The 17,607-nt window shown below is 55.3% G+C and overlaps 1 protein-coding gene across 1 annotated transcript in view; it reads left to right on the forward strand.

Annotated features, from left to right (window-relative positions):
* Positions 1-17,607, forward strand: part of LOC122548314 (uncharacterized) — a 92,955-nt gene that overhangs the window by 52,285 nt on the left and 23,063 nt on the right. Inside the window, exons 8-17 of the mRNA XM_087985120.1 lie at positions 1,250-1,386; positions 1,975-2,184; positions 3,090-3,264; positions 4,855-4,975; positions 6,539-6,702; positions 9,273-9,375; positions 10,002-10,151; positions 11,541-11,669; positions 15,126-15,338; positions 16,712-16,836. Of these exons, the coding sequence (XP_087841246.1) occupies positions 1,250-1,386; positions 1,975-2,184; positions 3,090-3,264; positions 4,855-4,975; positions 6,539-6,702; positions 9,273-9,375; positions 10,002-10,151; positions 11,541-11,669; positions 15,126-15,338; positions 16,712-16,836 (1,527 nt within the window). The remainder of the gene's footprint in view (positions 1-1,249; positions 1,387-1,974; positions 2,185-3,089; positions 3,265-4,854; positions 4,976-6,538; positions 6,703-9,272; positions 9,376-10,001; positions 10,152-11,540; positions 11,670-15,125; positions 15,339-16,711; positions 16,837-17,607) is intronic.

A 17,607-nucleotide genomic window follows, 5' to 3' on the forward strand; every position in this document is an offset into this window, starting at 1 on the left:
TTGCTATCTCTTTCTATCTCCCTCTTTCCATATTCCTCTCTCCCACTGTCTTCTTCCATTTTTCTCTCTCTCCTTTGCTTTCTGTCCCACTCCGACTCTATATGCCTTCTCTTACTCTGTCCCCCTCTCTGTCTCTCTTCCCCTTTCTCTCTGTACCGCGCTCTCTCGTTCCTCCATCCCTCCCCTCTCCACAGCTGTCACTATCCTTCTCTGTATGTCTACCTCATTTCTTCTTGCTAACTCCCTCTCTCTAACCCCAACCCTCTCTCCCTTTCTCTCCCAATCTTTCTGTCTATCCCCACCTCTCTCTACTGCACTGTCCATCTCTCCCTCTACTGGACTTGTGGTTTGGTCAATTCACTCATTGAGTACCTCCCATTGTCAGTGAGCTTGGGCTTTGTGCCCTCCTGATGCATGATTTTTCACCCCAGAGCGTCATGCCCTCCTGATGTCAGTGACCCTTCAGCCCAAGGGTCATGCCCTCCTGAATGCAATGACCTTCCACACCTGAGGGTTGTGCCCTCCTGACACCAGCGATCTTTTAACCCTGAGTGTCGTGTCCTCCTGACACCAGTGACCTTTCACCCGAGGGTTATGCCCTCCTGATAAGTGACCTTTAAACCCTGCGAGTTGTGCCGTCCTGACACTACTGACTTTTCACCCGAAGGTTCTGCCCTCCTAACACATGACCTTTCAATCCTGAGGGTCCTGCTCTCCTGACACCAGTGACCTTTCCTCCCTGACAGTTGTGCCCTCCTGACACATGACCTTTCAATCCTGAGGGTTTTGTCCTCCTGACATCAGTGACCATTCATCTCTGAGGGCTGGGCCTTCCTGACACCAGTAACCTTTCACCTGAGGGTCATGCCCTCCCAACAAGTGACCTTTCAACCCTGAGGGTCATGCCCTCATGACCTTTAACCCAAGGGTCATGCCCTCCTCATACCAGTGGCTGTTCACCCCATAGGTCGTGCCTGCCTGACATCAGTGACCCTTCACCCCTGAGCGTTGTGCCCTGTTGACGCCAGTGACTCTTCACCCAAGATACAAAAATGTCCTCGTGACCACTCATCCCTCCCACCTGCTATGACCAAACCCTCCCCCTCACCTAATGCACAAAGTAATGTCCGGTAGCTCAGCTCAGTCACAGTGACTGCAATCTAACGCCCTTTCTGTTTTCTCCTCTTCCTCCTATCACCACAACCACACACCCCCCCACCCCACCTGGCAACACCACGGATAACCTTAGGGAGCGGTATGCACTCTGCCCTGTCCCCATGATCGGTTCGGGGTGAACTGCAGCCAACACTGTCACTGCCACAATGGGGGGCAGTGCGATCCCATCACCGGGAAATGCAGCTGTGCTGTCGGCTACACCGGAGTGAGGTGAGATTCTCTATCTCTGACCGGGAGGGGGCAAGAAGGGAGGGCAATTGGGCAAGAGCAGAGGGAAAGGGGCAACTGGGCAGGCAAGAGGCAATGAGGATGGGTAAAGAGGCAGTTGGGGAGAGGGGCAAGGGGGGGGGGAATGGGGAAAGGATAAGAAGGTCAAAAGAGGGGGGATAATGGATGGGGTGAATTGAAGGAAAAGGGGGGCTCATTGGGGGCAAATGGGCAGGTGGTGAAGGGGAGTTCTCAGTGCTACCTGAACCTCATACCCCTGGGTTGGAGGCGGCCAGGGGTTGGAGTACTTGGTGGGGTTGGGGGCGAGCACAGTCCCCTGCGTCTCTGGGACGGGAGGGGAGTGAGGCGAACACAGCTGACGTCTCCTGTGGGTTGGGGAGCGAGGCTCCACATAGCTGAACAGTCCAGCCAGAGTTCCCAGTGAAGAATTTGTCCTGTGATGGACTGGAAAAGGCTTGGTTGAGGTTAGGGAGAAGAGGACGATATCAAGTAAAGCCGGTGGGGGGGGAGAAGGCTGGTACTGAGGGTCCAATGACCCGATGTGCACTCTCTCTCTCTCGCCGTCTGTAGGTGCCAGGAAGACTGCCCCTTCGGGAGGTACGGCCCGAACTGCTCGCGCACCTGCGACTGCCTGAACCAGGCCAAGTGCATGCCCGATGGTGCTTGCCTGTGCGAGTCTGGGTACCAGGGCGGGCGCTGCGAGTCGCGGCTCTGTCAGGATTGGCTCTTTGGCCACCAGTGCGACCGGCAGTGCGCCTGCCACCTCACGCACACTCAGAGGTAGGTACCAACTGGGCTCCAGCTACGGAGAGGAGGAGAGGTGAGGGGGGCTGGAGGGGGTGCTGGGGAGCACAGGAACAGACACAGGCCATTCAGGCCCCCTCCGGCCTATTCCGCTGCCAGCGGTGGACCCATGGCCTAACTCCGACGACCTGTGTTGCCTTTATGGCTCGGTGCATGGAGTTGGGATTCTGTGGTGCGGCTCAACAGGACGTTGGTTCAGCCACTTTAGTAAAACTGCGTTCGATTCTGTTCAGAGAATTTCTTTCTCATTATGCAAACCCAGGTCACAGACACAGAGCTGGACACACACGTAAACAGACACTTCGGTCCAACCAGTATGTGTCAAACAGATATTCCAAATTAATCTTGTCCCATTTGCCAGCACTTGGCCCCTATCCCTCTAAACCCTTCCTATCCATGTCCCCATCCAAATGCCTTTTCAATGTTGTCATTGTCCCAGCCTCCACCACTTCCTCTGGCAGCTCATTCCATACACGTCCCACCCTCTAAGTGCAAATGTTGCCCTCAGGTCCCTTTTATATCTTTCCCCGCTCACCTTAAACCTATGCCCCTTGAATTCTGGATTCCCCTACCCCAGGGAAAAGACGTTGTCTGTTTACCGTATCCATGCTCCTCGTGATTTTATAAACTCCTTCCTATCTCTATCACCCCCTCCCTATTTCTGTCACTCCCTCCAGTCCTTACACCCCCTATCTGTTCACCCCCTGCAGCCCCGTCCCTAACTCTGTCACCCCTTCCAGCCCCCTGTACCCCTTCCTATTTCTGTCACCCCCTCCAGCCCCGTCCCTATCTCTGGTAAATTTGTAGATCCTCAGGCCCAGTTGAGGCGGTGTACCCGGCGATGTTGACGGTCTGTCTCTCTCTCTCTCTGCCCCCCACAGCTGCCACCCGATGTCAGGGGAGTGTAGCTGCCAACCGGGCTGGTCAGGCCCCCTGTGCAACCAGAGCTGCCCCCAGGGCACGTACGGAGCCGGCTGCCTGTCCCGGTGCCTGTGCCTGAATGGGGGGAGCTGCGAGCCGGAGAGCGGCCGCTGTCTCTGTGCTCCGGGCTTCACGGTAAGCGGGCAGGGTCCGAGCCTGGCGGGTGAAGTGGGGTGGAGGAGACAGGAAGGTGGGGAGGGATGGGGTGGAATGAGGAGAGGGAAATAGAAGGAGGAAGGGGATAAGGTTTGTGGGAGGAAGGCAGAGGAGGGGATGGAGTTGGAGGGTGGAAGGGGAGTAGGGGAAGGTATTAGAGGGAGGAAGGGGAGTGGGGGGGTTGGAGGGAGGAGGGAATGGGGTTTGGTGGGAGGAAGGGGATGAGGGAATGGGGTTTGGTGGGAGGAAGGGGATGAGGGGAGGGAGGAAGGGGATGAGGGGAGGGTGTTGGAGGGAGGAAGGGGATGAGGGGAGGGTGTTGGAGGGAGGAAGGGGATGAGGGGAGGGGGGTTAATGGGAGGAAGGGGATGAGGGGAGGGGGGTTGAAGGCAGGATGGGGATGAGGGGAGGGGGTTGGAGGCAGGAAGGGGATGAGGGGAGGGGGTTGGAGGCAGGAAGGGGATGAGGGAGGGGGTTGGAGGCAGGAAGGGGATGAGGGGAGGGGGTTGAAGGCAGGAAGGGGATGAGGGGAGGGGCTTGGAGGGAGGAAGGGAATGAGGGGAGAGGGTTCGAGAGAGAGTAAGTAGATGAGGGGAGAGAGTTATGGGTAGGAGGGGGAAGTGGATGCAGGCTGGGGGAGTTGGCGGGCTGAGGTGGAGGGGGGAACGGGACGGGAGATGGGGAAAGGATTGGGTGTGGGTGAGGTTATGAAGGTGGGGGGGATGAGGAAGGGGTTGGGAAAGTGGGGAAGAGGGCTGGGTCTGAAAAGGAGGGGAGAGGAAGAGGAAGGGGGTAAGGAGGGTCATAGGACAACTATCCAAATACAAACATTGGTGTCCATCTCATCGAAACAGCTCATGACAGTCAGTGCCATCACTGTCCCCGTCCTGGGAGTGTTTGATTGGGGGGGGGACAGAGTAGAGGGAGCTTTAATCTGTATCTAACCCTGTGCTGTCCCTGGGATGGGGGGGACAGTGTAGAGAGGGCTTTACTCTGTAGCTAACCCCGTATGTCCCTGTCCTGGGATGGAGGGTACAGTGTAGAGGGAGCTTTAGATTAGATTACATTACATTACAGTGTGGAAACAGGCCCTTCGGCCCAACAAGTCCACACCGACCCACAGAAGCGAACCCCCCCATACTCCTACATTTACCCCTTACCTAACACTACGGGCAATTTAGTATGGCCAATTCACCTAGCCCTGCACATCTTTGGACTGTGGGAGGAAACCGGAGCACCCGGAGGAAACCCACGCAGACACGGGGAGAACGTGCAAACTCCACACAGTCAGTCGCCTGAGGCGGGAATTGAACCCGGGTCTCTGGCGCTGCGAGGCAACAGTGCTAACCACTGTGCCACCGTGCCGCCCACTCTGTAGCTAACCCCGTGTGTCCCTGTCCTGGGATGGGGGGGACAGTGTAGAGGGAGCTTTACTCTGTACCTAACCCTGTATGTCCCTGTCCTGGGAATGTTTGATGGGAGGGTCACTATAGAGGGAGCTTTACTCTGTCTGTACCAGCCCTGGCAGATCAATCGCTGATTTGTAATTGTCAGTTATTTCCATAACAGGACAAACACTGCTCCGCCCTGTGCCCAGCCTGGAGTTATGGTCTGAACTGTTCTTCCCGATGCCAGTGTGTGAATGCCATCTTCTGTTCGGCCATCGATGGCTCCTGCCAGTGTGAAACGGGTACGGTGTGGGGGGGGGGGGGGGGGAGACACAATTTGGCGTGGGGCCTGTGTGTGTGAGAGCCTGCCCAATTTGGGATCTCCGAGAGAAAATTCAGACAGCACAGAAAATTCCCTTCAGCCCATTGAGTCTACATAACTCCCACTACAAATGCGCTAATCCCAATTGAAATACACATCCAAACATTTTCTCAGGGTCATAAAGTTTCCAGCTTCTGCTACCTTCCCAGAATCCCACCACCCACTGAGTGAAAAAGTATTTTCCCAAATCCCTTCTGAATCTCCTGCCCCCTTACACTAAAACTAGTACCTCTCGTGATTGACCCCTCAACCAAGGGGGACAGCTGTTCACCCTGTCCATACCCCTCATCATTATATACACCACAATCATGTTCACCCTTAGTCATCTCTGAAGAAAATAATCCAAGATGACGAAGCCTTTCCTTATAGCTCAGTTTCTCCATCCAGGCAACATCGTGGGATGGCGGGGTGGCTCAGTGGTTAGCACCGCTGCCTCATGGCGCCAGGGATCCGGACTCAATTCCAGCCTCGGGACAACTGTCTGTGTGGAGTTTGCACATTCCGTGTTTGCGCGAGTTTTCTCCGGGTGCTCCAGTTTACTCACAAGGTGCAAAGAATTGCAGCCTCGGGTTGATTGGCTATAGCATCCAGTGATGTGCGGGTTAGGGTGGATAGGCTATGCTAAATGGTCCTGTAGTGCCCAGCGATGTGCAGGTTAGGGTGGATTGGCCATGCTAAATTGTCCCGTAGTGCCCAGGGATGTGCAGGTTAGGGTGGATTGGCCATGCTAAATTGTCCCGTAGTGCCCAGGGATGTGCAGGTTAGGGTGGATTGGCCATGCTAAATTGTCCCGTAGTGCCCAGGGATGTGCAGGTTAGGTGCATTAGTCAGGGGTAAATGTAGAGTAATAGGGTTGGGGAATGGGTCGGGATGAGATACTCTTCGGAGGGCCAGTCTGGATTTGTTGGGCTGCAGGGGTTCTATACAAAGGCTGCATCTAACCTCGTGCTGCCCCTGTCCTGGGGGGACAGTGTAGAGGAAGCTTTACTCTGTATCTAACCCTGTGCTGTCCCTGGGATGGGGGGGACAGTGTAGAAGGAGCTTTACTCTGTATCAACCCCATGCTGTCCCTGTCCTGGGGGGAACAGTGTAGAGGGAGCTTTACTCTGTATCTAACCCGTGCTGTCCCTGTCCTGGGGGGAACAGTGTAGAGGAAGCTTTACTCTGTATCTAACCCCATGCTGTCCCGGTCCTGGGGGGACAGTGTAGAGGGAGCTTTACTCTGTACCTTACCCCATATGTCCCTGTCCTGGGACTGTTTGATGGGAGGGTCACTATAGAGGGAGCTTTACTCTGTCTGTACCAGCCCTGGCAGATCAATCGCTGATTTGTAATTGTCGGTTACTTCTTCCCGGTAGATTCGGCAAGTCCCATGTCACGCACCGTCTCACGCACTGATCCTGCCTACCCTCACCCAGGATGTAGCAGGGACGTGCCTCCCCCATTGCTGATGCTGTTCTCTCTGTCTCCTCTTTGCCCTCAGGGTGGACGGGCTCAGACTGCAGTGTTCCATGTCCAGACGGCCAGTGGGGGCCGGGCTGTAACAGCACGTGCCAGTGCGCCAATGGAGCCCGTTGTAATCGCTTTAACGGCACCTGCACCTGCCTCCCAGGCTGGCAAGGCCGACAGTGTGACCAACCCTGCCCGGTAACCAACAATACCTTCTGGTGTTTTATAGACCCGTGAAGAATTGGACATAGAGAAGGGAGACACTGGGGCAAGAGTAGGTTGTAGAGAGGGGATAGACTGGGGAACGGGGGGATATAGAGAGGGGATAGACTGGGGAACGGGGGGATATAGAGAGGGGATAGACTGGGGAACGGGGGGATATAGAGAGGGGACAGACTGGGGAATGGGGGGATATAGAGAGGGGAGAGTCTGGGGAATGGGGGGATATAGAGAGGGGACAGACTGGGGAACGGGGGGGGGATATAGAGAGGGGACAGACTGGGGAACGGGGGTGAATATAGAGAGGGGACAGACTGGGGAACGGGGGGAATATAGAGAGGGGACAGACTGGGGAAACCATGAGATATAGAGAGGGGACAGACTGGGGAAACAGTGAGATATAGAGAGTGGACAGACTGGGGAACGGGGGGAATGGATATAGAGAGGGGACAGACTGGGGAACGGGGGGGGGATATAGAGAGGGGACAGACTGGGGGAACAGTGGGATATAGAGAGAGGGGACAGACTGGGGAACGGGGGGGGGGATATAGAGAGGGGACAGACTTGGGAAACAGTGAGATATAGAGAGAGGGGACAGACTGGGGAACGGGGGGGGGGGATATAGAGAGGGGACAGACTGGGGGAACAGTGGGATATAGAGAGAGGGGACAGACTGGGGAACGGGGGGGGGGATATAGAGAGGGGACAGACTGGGGGAACAGTGGGATATAGAGAGAGGGGACAGACTGGGGAACGGGGGGGGGGGGGATATAGAGAGGGGACAGACTTGGGAAACAGTGAGATATAGAGAGAGGGGACAGACTGGGGAATGGGGGGGGTATATAGAGAGGGGACAGACTGGGGAATGGGGGGGTATATAGAGAGGGGACAGACTGGGGAAAGAGTGAGATATAGAGAAGGGACAGACTGGGGAATGGGGGGATATAGAGAGGGGACAGACTGGGGAATGGGGGGGGTATAGAGAGAGGGGACAGACTGGGGAATGGGGGGGGGTATATAGAGAGGGGACAGACTGGGGAAAGAGTGAGATATAGAGAAGGGACAGACTGGGGAATGGGGGGATATAGAGAGGGGACAGACTGGGGAATGGCGGGGGGTATATAGAGAGGGGACAGACTGGGGAATGGGGGGGGTTATATAGAGAGGGGACAGACTGGGGAAAGAGTGAGATATAGAGAAGGGACAGACTGGGGAATGGGGGGATATAGAGAGGGGACAGACTGGGGAATGGGGGGGGTATATAGAGAGGGGACAGACTGGGGAAAGAGTGAGATATAGAGAAGGGACAGATTGGGGAATGGGGGGATATAGAGAGGGGACAGACTGGGGAATGGGGGGGGGATATAGAGAGGGGACAGACTGGGGAACGGTCGGGGGAGATATAGAGAGGGGACAGTCTGGGGAACAGGGGGAATATAGAGAGGGGACAGTCTGGGGAACGGGGCGGATATAGAGAGGGGAAAGTCTGGGGAACGGGGGGATATAGACAGGGGACAGTCTGGGGAATGGGGGGGATATAGAGGGGACAGACTGGGGAACAGTGCAATATAGAGAGGGGACAGACTGAGGGAACAGTGGGATACAGAGAGGGGATTGACTGGGGTAGAGTGGGAAATAGAGAGGGGACTGTGGGATATAGAGGGGACAGTGGGATATAGAGAAGAGACAGTGGGATATAGAGAGGGGACAGTCTGGAGAACAGTGGGCTGGAGAGGAGACAGACTCCGGGGGAACAGAGGGATATAGAGGGGACAGTGGGATATAGAGAAGAGACAGTGGGATATAGAGAGGGGACAGACCCAGGGGAACAGTGAGATAAAGAGAGGGGTAAGACTCAGGGGAACAGTGGGCTTTCGAGAGGGGACAGACTCTCGGGCAAGAGTGGGATATAGAGAGAGGGGACAGACTGGTGGAACAGTGGGATATAGAGAGGGGACAGAGTGGGGAACGGGGGGATATAGAGAGGGGACAGACTGGGGAATGGGGGGATATAGAGAGGGGACAGACTGAGGGGAATATAGAGAGGGGACAGACTGAGGGGAATATAGAGAGGGGACAGACTGGGGAACAGGGGGGAATTTAGAGAGAGGAGAGTCTGGGGAACGGGGGGATATAGAGAGGGGACAGACTGGAGAACGCGGGGATATAAAGAGGGGACAGAGTGGGGAAAGGGGGGGGATATAGAGAGGGGACAGAGTGGGGAAAGGGGGGGATATAGAGAGGGGACAGACTGGGGAATGGGGGGAATATAGAGGGGGACAGACTGGGGAACGGGGAGATATCAAGAGGGGACAGACTGGGGGAACAGTGGGATATAGAGAGTCGACAGACTGGGGAATGGGAGGATATAGAGAGGGGACAGACTGGGGAATGGGGGGGATATAGAGAGGGGATAGATTTGGGAACAGTGGGATATAAGGAGTGGATACACCAGGAAGGGAATTGGATAGCTATGTTGAAAGGCAGATTGTCCTGTCCGGATACACACACGGTGATCCCTTTATGTTAACATTTCTCTATCTCACCAGGAACATCGGTATGGACAGGACTGCAGTGGATACTGTGACTGTGAACATGCATTGTGGTGCCACCCTAGCACAGGGAAGTGTCACTGTGCCCCAGGATGGACAGGTAGGGCACAAGGGAGGGAGCAATTCTGGGCGCGGGCTGGAGTGACACCGGGTATATTTGGCACACAGAGAGGCTGACTGCGATGTGGGGGGGGCGGGGGGGGGGTCAGTGGGGAAACAGTGTGATAGAGAAAGGGGACAGACTGGGGGTGGATCAGTGGCTAAGTGAGGTTTATATCAGGAAGGCACCTGCAGATGGGGTGTACGGAGTGGGTGAGTGGGTTGCAAGCCTACAAGAACTTTCCCAATAGCTAGAGACCAGCCCGATGCTGATCAGCCATGGCGTATCTCACAATACGGTCACCTATCTCAGACTATCCTTTAGCCTGGCCGAGTTTAGGAAGCGACTCCCCTGTGAGTGTGTGTTGGGATATGTACTAATTGGGGAGGCTTGGTAGCAGTGGTCAACCCAAAAGTGCAGGTTGGTAGGAGATTTGCACTCGTTCCGATCTCATGGCCACCTGTGGTGCCAAGTGTAGGAATTGGATTGTTAAAAGCACAAATAAGAGAATTAATCTTGGTTTATTGTCAGATGAGATGGCCCAGGGGTTGGGGGACGGTGTGAGGTTAGAGTGCGACCTTAACGTGGAGCCCCATTGTGGTGTGTTTCTGTTTTGGGACGTACAGGTCGCCGTTGTGATCGGACCTGTGACCCGGGCCGCTGGGGCCAGAACTGTGCCTTGTGGTGTCGCTGCCTGAACGGGGTTCCCCACTGCCACCCGGAGAACGGTACCTGTCTGTGCCCCCCGGGGTACATGGGCCCAAGCTGTGGACACTGTGAGTAACTGAGGAGACAAGATCATGGCCGCTGTCACCGTGGTGACGGTGAGACAGCAAAGTGCGGCAGAACAGCTCGGAGCAGTGTAAATCAGGAGCATGATCTGAACCTCCGACAGCGCCCGCTCCCTCAGCACTGACCCTCTGACAGCACCCGCTCCCTCAGCACTGACCCCCCCCGACAGCGCCCGCTCCCTCAGCGTTGACCCTCCGACAGCGCCTGCTCCCTCAGCGCTGACTCTCTGACAGCGCTTGCTCCCTCAGCGCTGACCCTCCGACAGTGCCCGCTCCCTCAGCACTGACCATCCGACAGTGTCCGCTCCCTCAGCACTGACCGACAGTGCAGGAGCTGTCTTTGATCAAATTTTCAGTCATTCATCCACAGTACTTCACCACAGGGAGATGGATAATTTGCTCCGAATGAGGGGGAGAAATAGTGGGGTCTTGCTCCCATGGTGAGAGGTGGGTGGAGGCAAGGCAGTCCCACTCTCGGGAGAGTATGGGGAGGGAGAATAGGGGATTCGCTCCCACGGCGAGTGGGAGGAGAATGGGGAAACTCGCTCCCATGGGGGGGGGGGGGGGGGGGGTAGAATGGGAGACTCGCTCCCACGGGGAGTGGGGGGGGAATGGGGGGAGAATGGGGGACTCACTCCCACGGGGAGTGGGGGAGGAGGATGGGGGACTCGCTCCCACGGCGAGTGGGAGGAGAATGGGGAAACTCGCTCCCATGGGGGGGTGGGGGAGAATGGGGGACTCACTCCCATGGAAAGTGGAGGGGGGGGGGGAGAATAGGGGACTCGCTCCCACGGGGAATGGTGGGGGTGAGAATGGGGGACTCGCTCCCATGGCGAGTGGGTGGGGAGAATGGGGGACTCGCTCCCACGGGGAGTGGTGGGGGTGAGAATGGGGGACTCGCTCCCATAGCGAGTGGGTGGGGAGAATGGGGGACTCGCTCCCACGGCGAGTGGGTGGGGAGAATGAGGGACTCGCTCCCACAGGGAGTGGGGGAGAAGGAATGTGGGACTTGCTCCCACGAGGAGTGTGGGGAGAGGGAATGGGGAGTGGTGAGGGTGAATAGAGGAGATTCACTGGAGGAGGAAAGATGGTTAAACAGACAGAGGGAGAGAGGAATAGCGGGATGGGGTTTGTTGGTGGAGATAAAGAGGAGTGTGTGTTGGTGGGTGGGTATGGTTGGTGTGGAGCAGGATCCCCAGCATGGATCGGAGGGGCCAAATGGCCCCAACTCTGTACTGGGAACACTACTCAAAGAAAGCACAAATGAGGGATGACACAACAAGTTGGCACTCTGCTTTAGCGCAAAGAAATGCTGTCTTTGTGAAAACGCTTTGTGCAAGAATCTGTCTTTTCCTCTACAACCCCCTCCCACAGCCTGCCCACCTGGCTCCTGGGGCCCTGACTGTATTCACCGGTGTGCCTGCGAGAATGGGGGGACCTGTCTCCCATCGACAGGCAGCTGCCAGTGTGCCCAGGGTTGGACTGGCACCTACTGCACTCAGAGTGAGTAACCTGCCGCGGATGGACCCCTGGAGTGCATGAGTTGGCGTGTTGGCGAGGGGTGGGGAGGCGGGGGGCGCGGCGATGTTGGCAGAGACCGTCCAGACATAAGGGGCGCGGGTGGGTGTCTCAGACAGAAGGACCCCTCCAACCTGGTGTGCTGCATCCGGTACTCCCGATGTGATCTTCTCTGCACCGGGGAGACCGAATGTAAATACCTTAGGGCAGCACAGTGGCTCAGTGATTAGCACCACTGCCTCACAGCACCAACGACCGGGTTCTATTCCAGCCTTGGGCGACTGTTTGCACGGAGTTTGCACATTCTCCCTGTGTCTGTGTAGGTTTCCTCCCACAATCCATAATGTTCAGAAAAGATTTACAAGAACATTGCCAGGGTTAGAAGATTTGAGCTATACGGAGAGGTTGAGTACGTTGGGGCTGTGTTCCCTGGAGCGTCGGAGGCTGAGGGGTGACCTCGTAGAGGTTTATAAAATCATGAGGGGCATGGATAGGGTGAATAGACAAAGTCTTTTCCCTGGGGTGGGGGAGTCCAGAACTAGATGGCATAGGTTTTGGGTGAGAGGAGAAAGATATAAAAGAGACCCAAGGGGCAACCTTTTCACATAGAAGCTGGTACGTGTATGGAATGAGCTGCCAGAGGAAGTGGTGGAGCCTGGTACATGACAACATTTAAAAGGCATCTGGATGGGTATATGAATAGGAAGGGTTTGGAGGGATATGGGCCGGGTGCTGGCAGGTGGGACTAGATTGGGTTGGGATATCTGGTCGGCATGGACTGGTTGGACTGAAGGGTCTGTTTCCATGCTGTACATCTCTATGAATTGGCCATGCTAAATTGTCCCATTGTGTTAGGTGCATTAGTCGGGGTAAATATTGGGTAGGGGAATGGATCTGGGTGGATTACTCTTTGGAGGGTCGGTGTGGACTTGTTAGGCAAAATGGCCTGTTTCCATACTGTAGAGAGTCTAATCTAAACTTAGGCAACAGTTCACCAAGCATCGCAGCCAGGCCCACAGGGGACGACCAGGCCCCCCAGTCACCGCCCATTTCAATTCCCCTTCCCCCTCCCTCCCTCTCGACATGACCATCCTTGGTCTCCTCTATCGCCATAATGAACCACACCGCAAATTTGGAGGGACAACACTTCACCTTGCACCTGGGCAGCCCATAGCCTGAGGACTCAACATGTGAGTTCTTTGATTCCAAATAACCTCCCTCCCCGTACCCCCGATGCCCATCCCAGCCCCTTCCACTCCTCCCTGCCACTAACTGGATCTATTCCTTCCATTGACCAACCAATCGGACCTTCTGCCTGTCTTCGCCTATCCCCACTTCACCACCCTGCCTCGTCCACTCCCTTTATCCGCAGCTCCCCTCGCACCCACCCTCAGTCCTGAAGGATTATACCTGAGACGTCACCTTCTTCACCTCCTGATGCTGCCTGGCCTGCTGTGTTCTCCCAGCCTCCTGCCTGTCTACAAATGAGACCCACTTTGAGGGAGTTTAGTCTCAGTTAGGGGCAGGCAACTGTGCTGAAGTCTTAATGGCTGGGTAATGGCAAGGTTATGTCTGGAATACGGCACGCGGTTTCTTTCTCCTGTTCCTCGGTGTTTTGGGAAGGATATGTACGGCGGGGGGGTGAGTACGGCGGGGGGGATTAGTGGAAAAAGGGGTTTGGTTGGATCAGGAGCCTGAGGAATTGGGGGGGGGGAAAGGGGGGCAGGGGTTTGATGGGACATGCATTCTGATGGCAACGGATGTGATCAGCGAGGGGGTTCAACAGGGATCAATGTTCGGATGTGGCCCACCCCATCCTGCCCAACACCCCAAACCTTGGGACTGGGCTATCAACAACACTGGGTTGGAGACGTGCTGTTACTTCAGAAAGAGATAAGGAGAAATGTCACAATCCGACATCTAAGTGGTGGGGTAGGCGGGGGAAGTTTTGGAATTCTCATCACCCCCTCTTCGAATATCCCCCTCAAAAGAGTTGAGCATGGGGGTGGATGACCTGTCGTTGAATCTGGGGCAGAGATTTCATCTAACATAGAACATTACAGCGCAGTACCGATCCTTGATTTTGCACCAACCTTTGGAACCAATCCGAAAGCCCATCTAACCCACACGATTCCATTCCCATCCATATGCCTATCCAATGACCATTTAAATGCCCTTAAAGTTGGTGAGTCTACTACTGTTGCAGGCACTGTGTTCCACGCCCCTACTACTTCTGAGTAAAGAAACTATCTCTGACGTCTCTCCTATATCACCCCTCAATTTAAAGCTATGTCCCCTCGTACTAGCCATCACCATCCAAGGAAAAAGACTCTCAACGTCCACCCAATCGAACCCTCTGATTATCTGATATGTCTCTATTAAGTCACCTCTCAATCGCCTTCTTGGGATCTGTCTAGGGGTGGGGAATGCAGGAGCTGAAGATGCTGGGATGGGCGCTGTTGGTATTGAGTTTGTGATGGGCCGAACGGCCATGATCTTCTGCCCCAGAGGGATACTCAACGATCACAGCTGAAGGTGGAATTGTCAGTTGGAGAGGAGTTACAGTGAAGGAGTGGGGGCAGGTTATTGGGAAGCATTGCCAACCTCGGGGTAAGTGTGAGAATTGTGGGGCGAAGGGGTTTCTGGGCGATGAGCGGGCGGAGTCAGGGCAGCACCTACAACTGGTCAGGAAGTGTTAATGTGCCCCATTTCCCCACGCAGAGTGTCCCACCAAAACCTTCGGCTATGACTGCCTCAGGTCCTGCGAGTGTCCTGATGACAGCACGTGTGACCATGTGACGGGAAGCTGCTCAGGTACAGCAGGAAGTCTCAGCGGCGCAGCACTCCCCACTCACACTGCTAAAATAGAACCCGAGGCCTCGTCCCACAATCCCAGGCATGCACTGGTCTCGGAGGCCCCAGCTCTTCACAACAGAGACCTGGGTACTCTAATCCAACTGGCACTCTACACAGCAACAACACTGAGGGAGCTGGCACTGTTGGAGGGTCAGGGCTGAGGAAGCGGGCCTGTTGGAGGGTCAGCACCGAGGCAGTGGCCACTGTTGGAGGGTCAGCGCTGAGGCCAAGTATGGGAGAGGGGTCAGGAAAGGTGCCCCTTTGTCCACGAGCCGGTTCAGTCCTTCAGCCAACACCTTATCTGATGGAAAACCTGCCTCGTTGGTATGGGGACGGTCTGGTAACTGATCTACACAACAGTGCTTGATTGAGAGCCTGGACCACAAAGGTGACTGGAAACAGGAGAGCAGACGTTTTGATGCTTGCTAAGATATTTTCAGTCTGTTGTAAATAAAACCGTGCCCCATCTCAACACTGGTAGCACCTCAGACAGCCAGTAAGAGATGTACCCGAGGGGACGTGTGGTAAAAGGGGCTGAGAGCCAGTGCCAATTGCTCTGTTGTTATTGCTGCCTTTCGACTGCAGGGAACGGATCGACAGGAATTTCCCCAGCTCCCCCTGCGGATGGGGGCTCACTCGGGGCGATTACAGGCATCATTGTCCTTCTCTCTGTGCTAGTCATCCTGCTTGCAGCCTTCATCTGCTTCCGGTACAAGTACAGGGGCAAAAGCAACCGGATACCCGCCGTGACCTACACCCCAGCTACCAGCGTCTCCAACGGGGAATACGCAGTGCCAGGTGAGGGGGGAGGGCATACCTGGTGATGAAAAACCCTGGGCTCAGTGCCGGGACAGGGACAGGACAGGGTTTGACACAGAGTAAAGTTCCCTCTACACTGTCCCCCATCAAACACTTCGAGGTCTGGAACTACATGGGGATAGAAACAGAGTAAAGCTCTCTCTACACTGTCCCTTTACAAACATTCTCAGGACAGGGACAGCACGGTCTTAGATACAGGGTAAAGCTCTCTTTACAGTGCCCCCCCTGTCAAACACTCCCAGGACAGGGACAACATGGGTTAGGTACAGAGTAAAGCTCTTTCTACACTGGTCGCCCCTCCCCCCATCGCCAGACAGGGGCAGCACAGGGGTTAGGTACAGAGTAAAGTTCTGACTACATTGTCGGGGAGGAGAAAGTGAGGACCGTAGATGCTGGAGACAGAGTTGAAAAATGTGGTGCTGGAAAAATACAGCAGGCCAGGCATTATCCGAGGAGCAGCAGAATCTACGTTTCAGGCATAAGCCCTTCTTCAGGAAACATTGATTCTCCCGGTCCTCGGATGCTTTCTGATTACATTGTCGCCTCATCAAACACTCCCAGGACAGGAGTTAATGCATTCCCCTCTGAGCTGGGTGTCTGTGCTGATACATTGACATCTAGTTCTGAATGTGGACCTCACAGATCCACGCAAAGAAAATAAAATTAGATAGAAGCAAAGTGGGGATGAGCTGTCATTTTGAAATGCCGCAGTCCCCCACTCTCTATGTTGCAGGGACACCCTGCACAGTGCCATTAAGGAGGAAGTTGCAGGATTCTGAACCCAAGGGAACGTCTGATATATTTCCATGTTTGGACCGTGTGAGGGGCTTGGAGGGGAACTATCAAGGGACTGCCATTCCCTTGATATGTATCTGCCACCCTTGCCCCCTTCCAGGGGATAGAGCTAACAGGTTTGGAAGTTGCTTTCTCAGGAGCCTCGCTGCAGTTGGTCTTCTAGACGGTACACACTGCTGCGACTGAGTGTCAGGATGGGTGGAGGGAGGGGGTGTTTGTGGGTGTGGTGCTAATCGAGCGGGGGGGTGGGTAGCTTCTCGAGTGTTGTCGGAGCTGCCCCCATCCAGAGAAACTTGGGAGTATTCCCTCACGCTCCTGACTTGTGCCTTGTCCATGGTGGGACAGGGTGTGGGAGGAAAGAGGGGGTAGTCAGGAGAGGAGTTACTCCCTGCAGGATTCTCAGCCTCTGACCCTGCTCTTGTAAAAATAGTGGGTGCATATGTGTGTGTGAGAGAGAGAGAGAGATGGTGTGAGTGAGAGACTAAGAGTGACTGTGTACATCCAATCTTCCCCTTTTGAGAATTCTAACCCCTTTCTTGACCTCTCTCTGCCCCCAGACGTGCCACACAGCTATGTCCATTATTACGCCAACCCCAGCTATCACACGCTTTCCCAGTATCGACCGAGTCCCCCACCTGTGCCGCAGCTCCCCAACAACCACGACAGGACCAGCTCCATCAAGGTAAGATTTTAGGACCGGGATCCTGATTCATTCACACCTTGGGCATTGCAACTTTGGGGGTGCTGCAGGAATGGTGCTGGGTGGGCAGGTAGCGAGAATCCGCGGTCCTGGGTGTGGATGGACTGGCAAGCGTTTGGGTGGGCGCACCCTTGGGTCAGGGGTCTGATAAAGTCCCATCCCCCTCTCTGACAGGACCCACACTCAAGCACCATGGCAGCCATTAGTCAAAAGGAACCTCTTTGAAAGCAAGGCCCTAGCACGTGCCAAGGTAAAAGAGGCAGGAGGTACTGTCACCTCTCCCTCTTCCCACGTCCCTCCTGGCAGAGCTGGGGTGATGGGATTGAGTGTTTATATTCAGCTAGTGTGAGATCAAACGTGCTTGAAGTAATCTTCGCAAGCTCAGTTCACCCTGTTCATATTGCGATGGCACACTGGGCAGCTCAGTTGTTCGTGCTGCTGCTTCATGGCGCTAGGAACCCAGCTTTGATTCCAGCCTCGGGGCGACAGACTGTGAAGTTTGCACATTCTCTCCGTGTCTGCGTAGGTTTCCTCGGCGTGGTCCAGCTTCCTCCCACAGTCCAAAGGTGTCCAGATTAGGATGGATTGGCCATGCTAGATTGTCCCCGTAGTGCGCAGGGATGTGCAGGTTAGGGTGGGTTGGCCATGCTAAATTGTCCCGTAGTGTGCAGGGATGTGCAGGTTAGGGTGGATTGGCCATGCTAAATTGTCCTGTAGTGCCCAGGGATGTGCAGGTTAGGGTGAATTGGCCAT

The sequence above is a fragment of the Chiloscyllium plagiosum genome, unplaced genomic scaffold (genome assembly GCF_037043375.1).
Source record: "Chiloscyllium plagiosum isolate Xiang-an unplaced genomic scaffold, Cpla_swu_hap1 HiC_scaffold_50, whole genome shotgun sequence".
NCBI classification, from domain to species: domain Eukaryota; kingdom Metazoa; phylum Chordata; class Chondrichthyes; order Orectolobiformes; family Hemiscylliidae; genus Chiloscyllium; species Chiloscyllium plagiosum.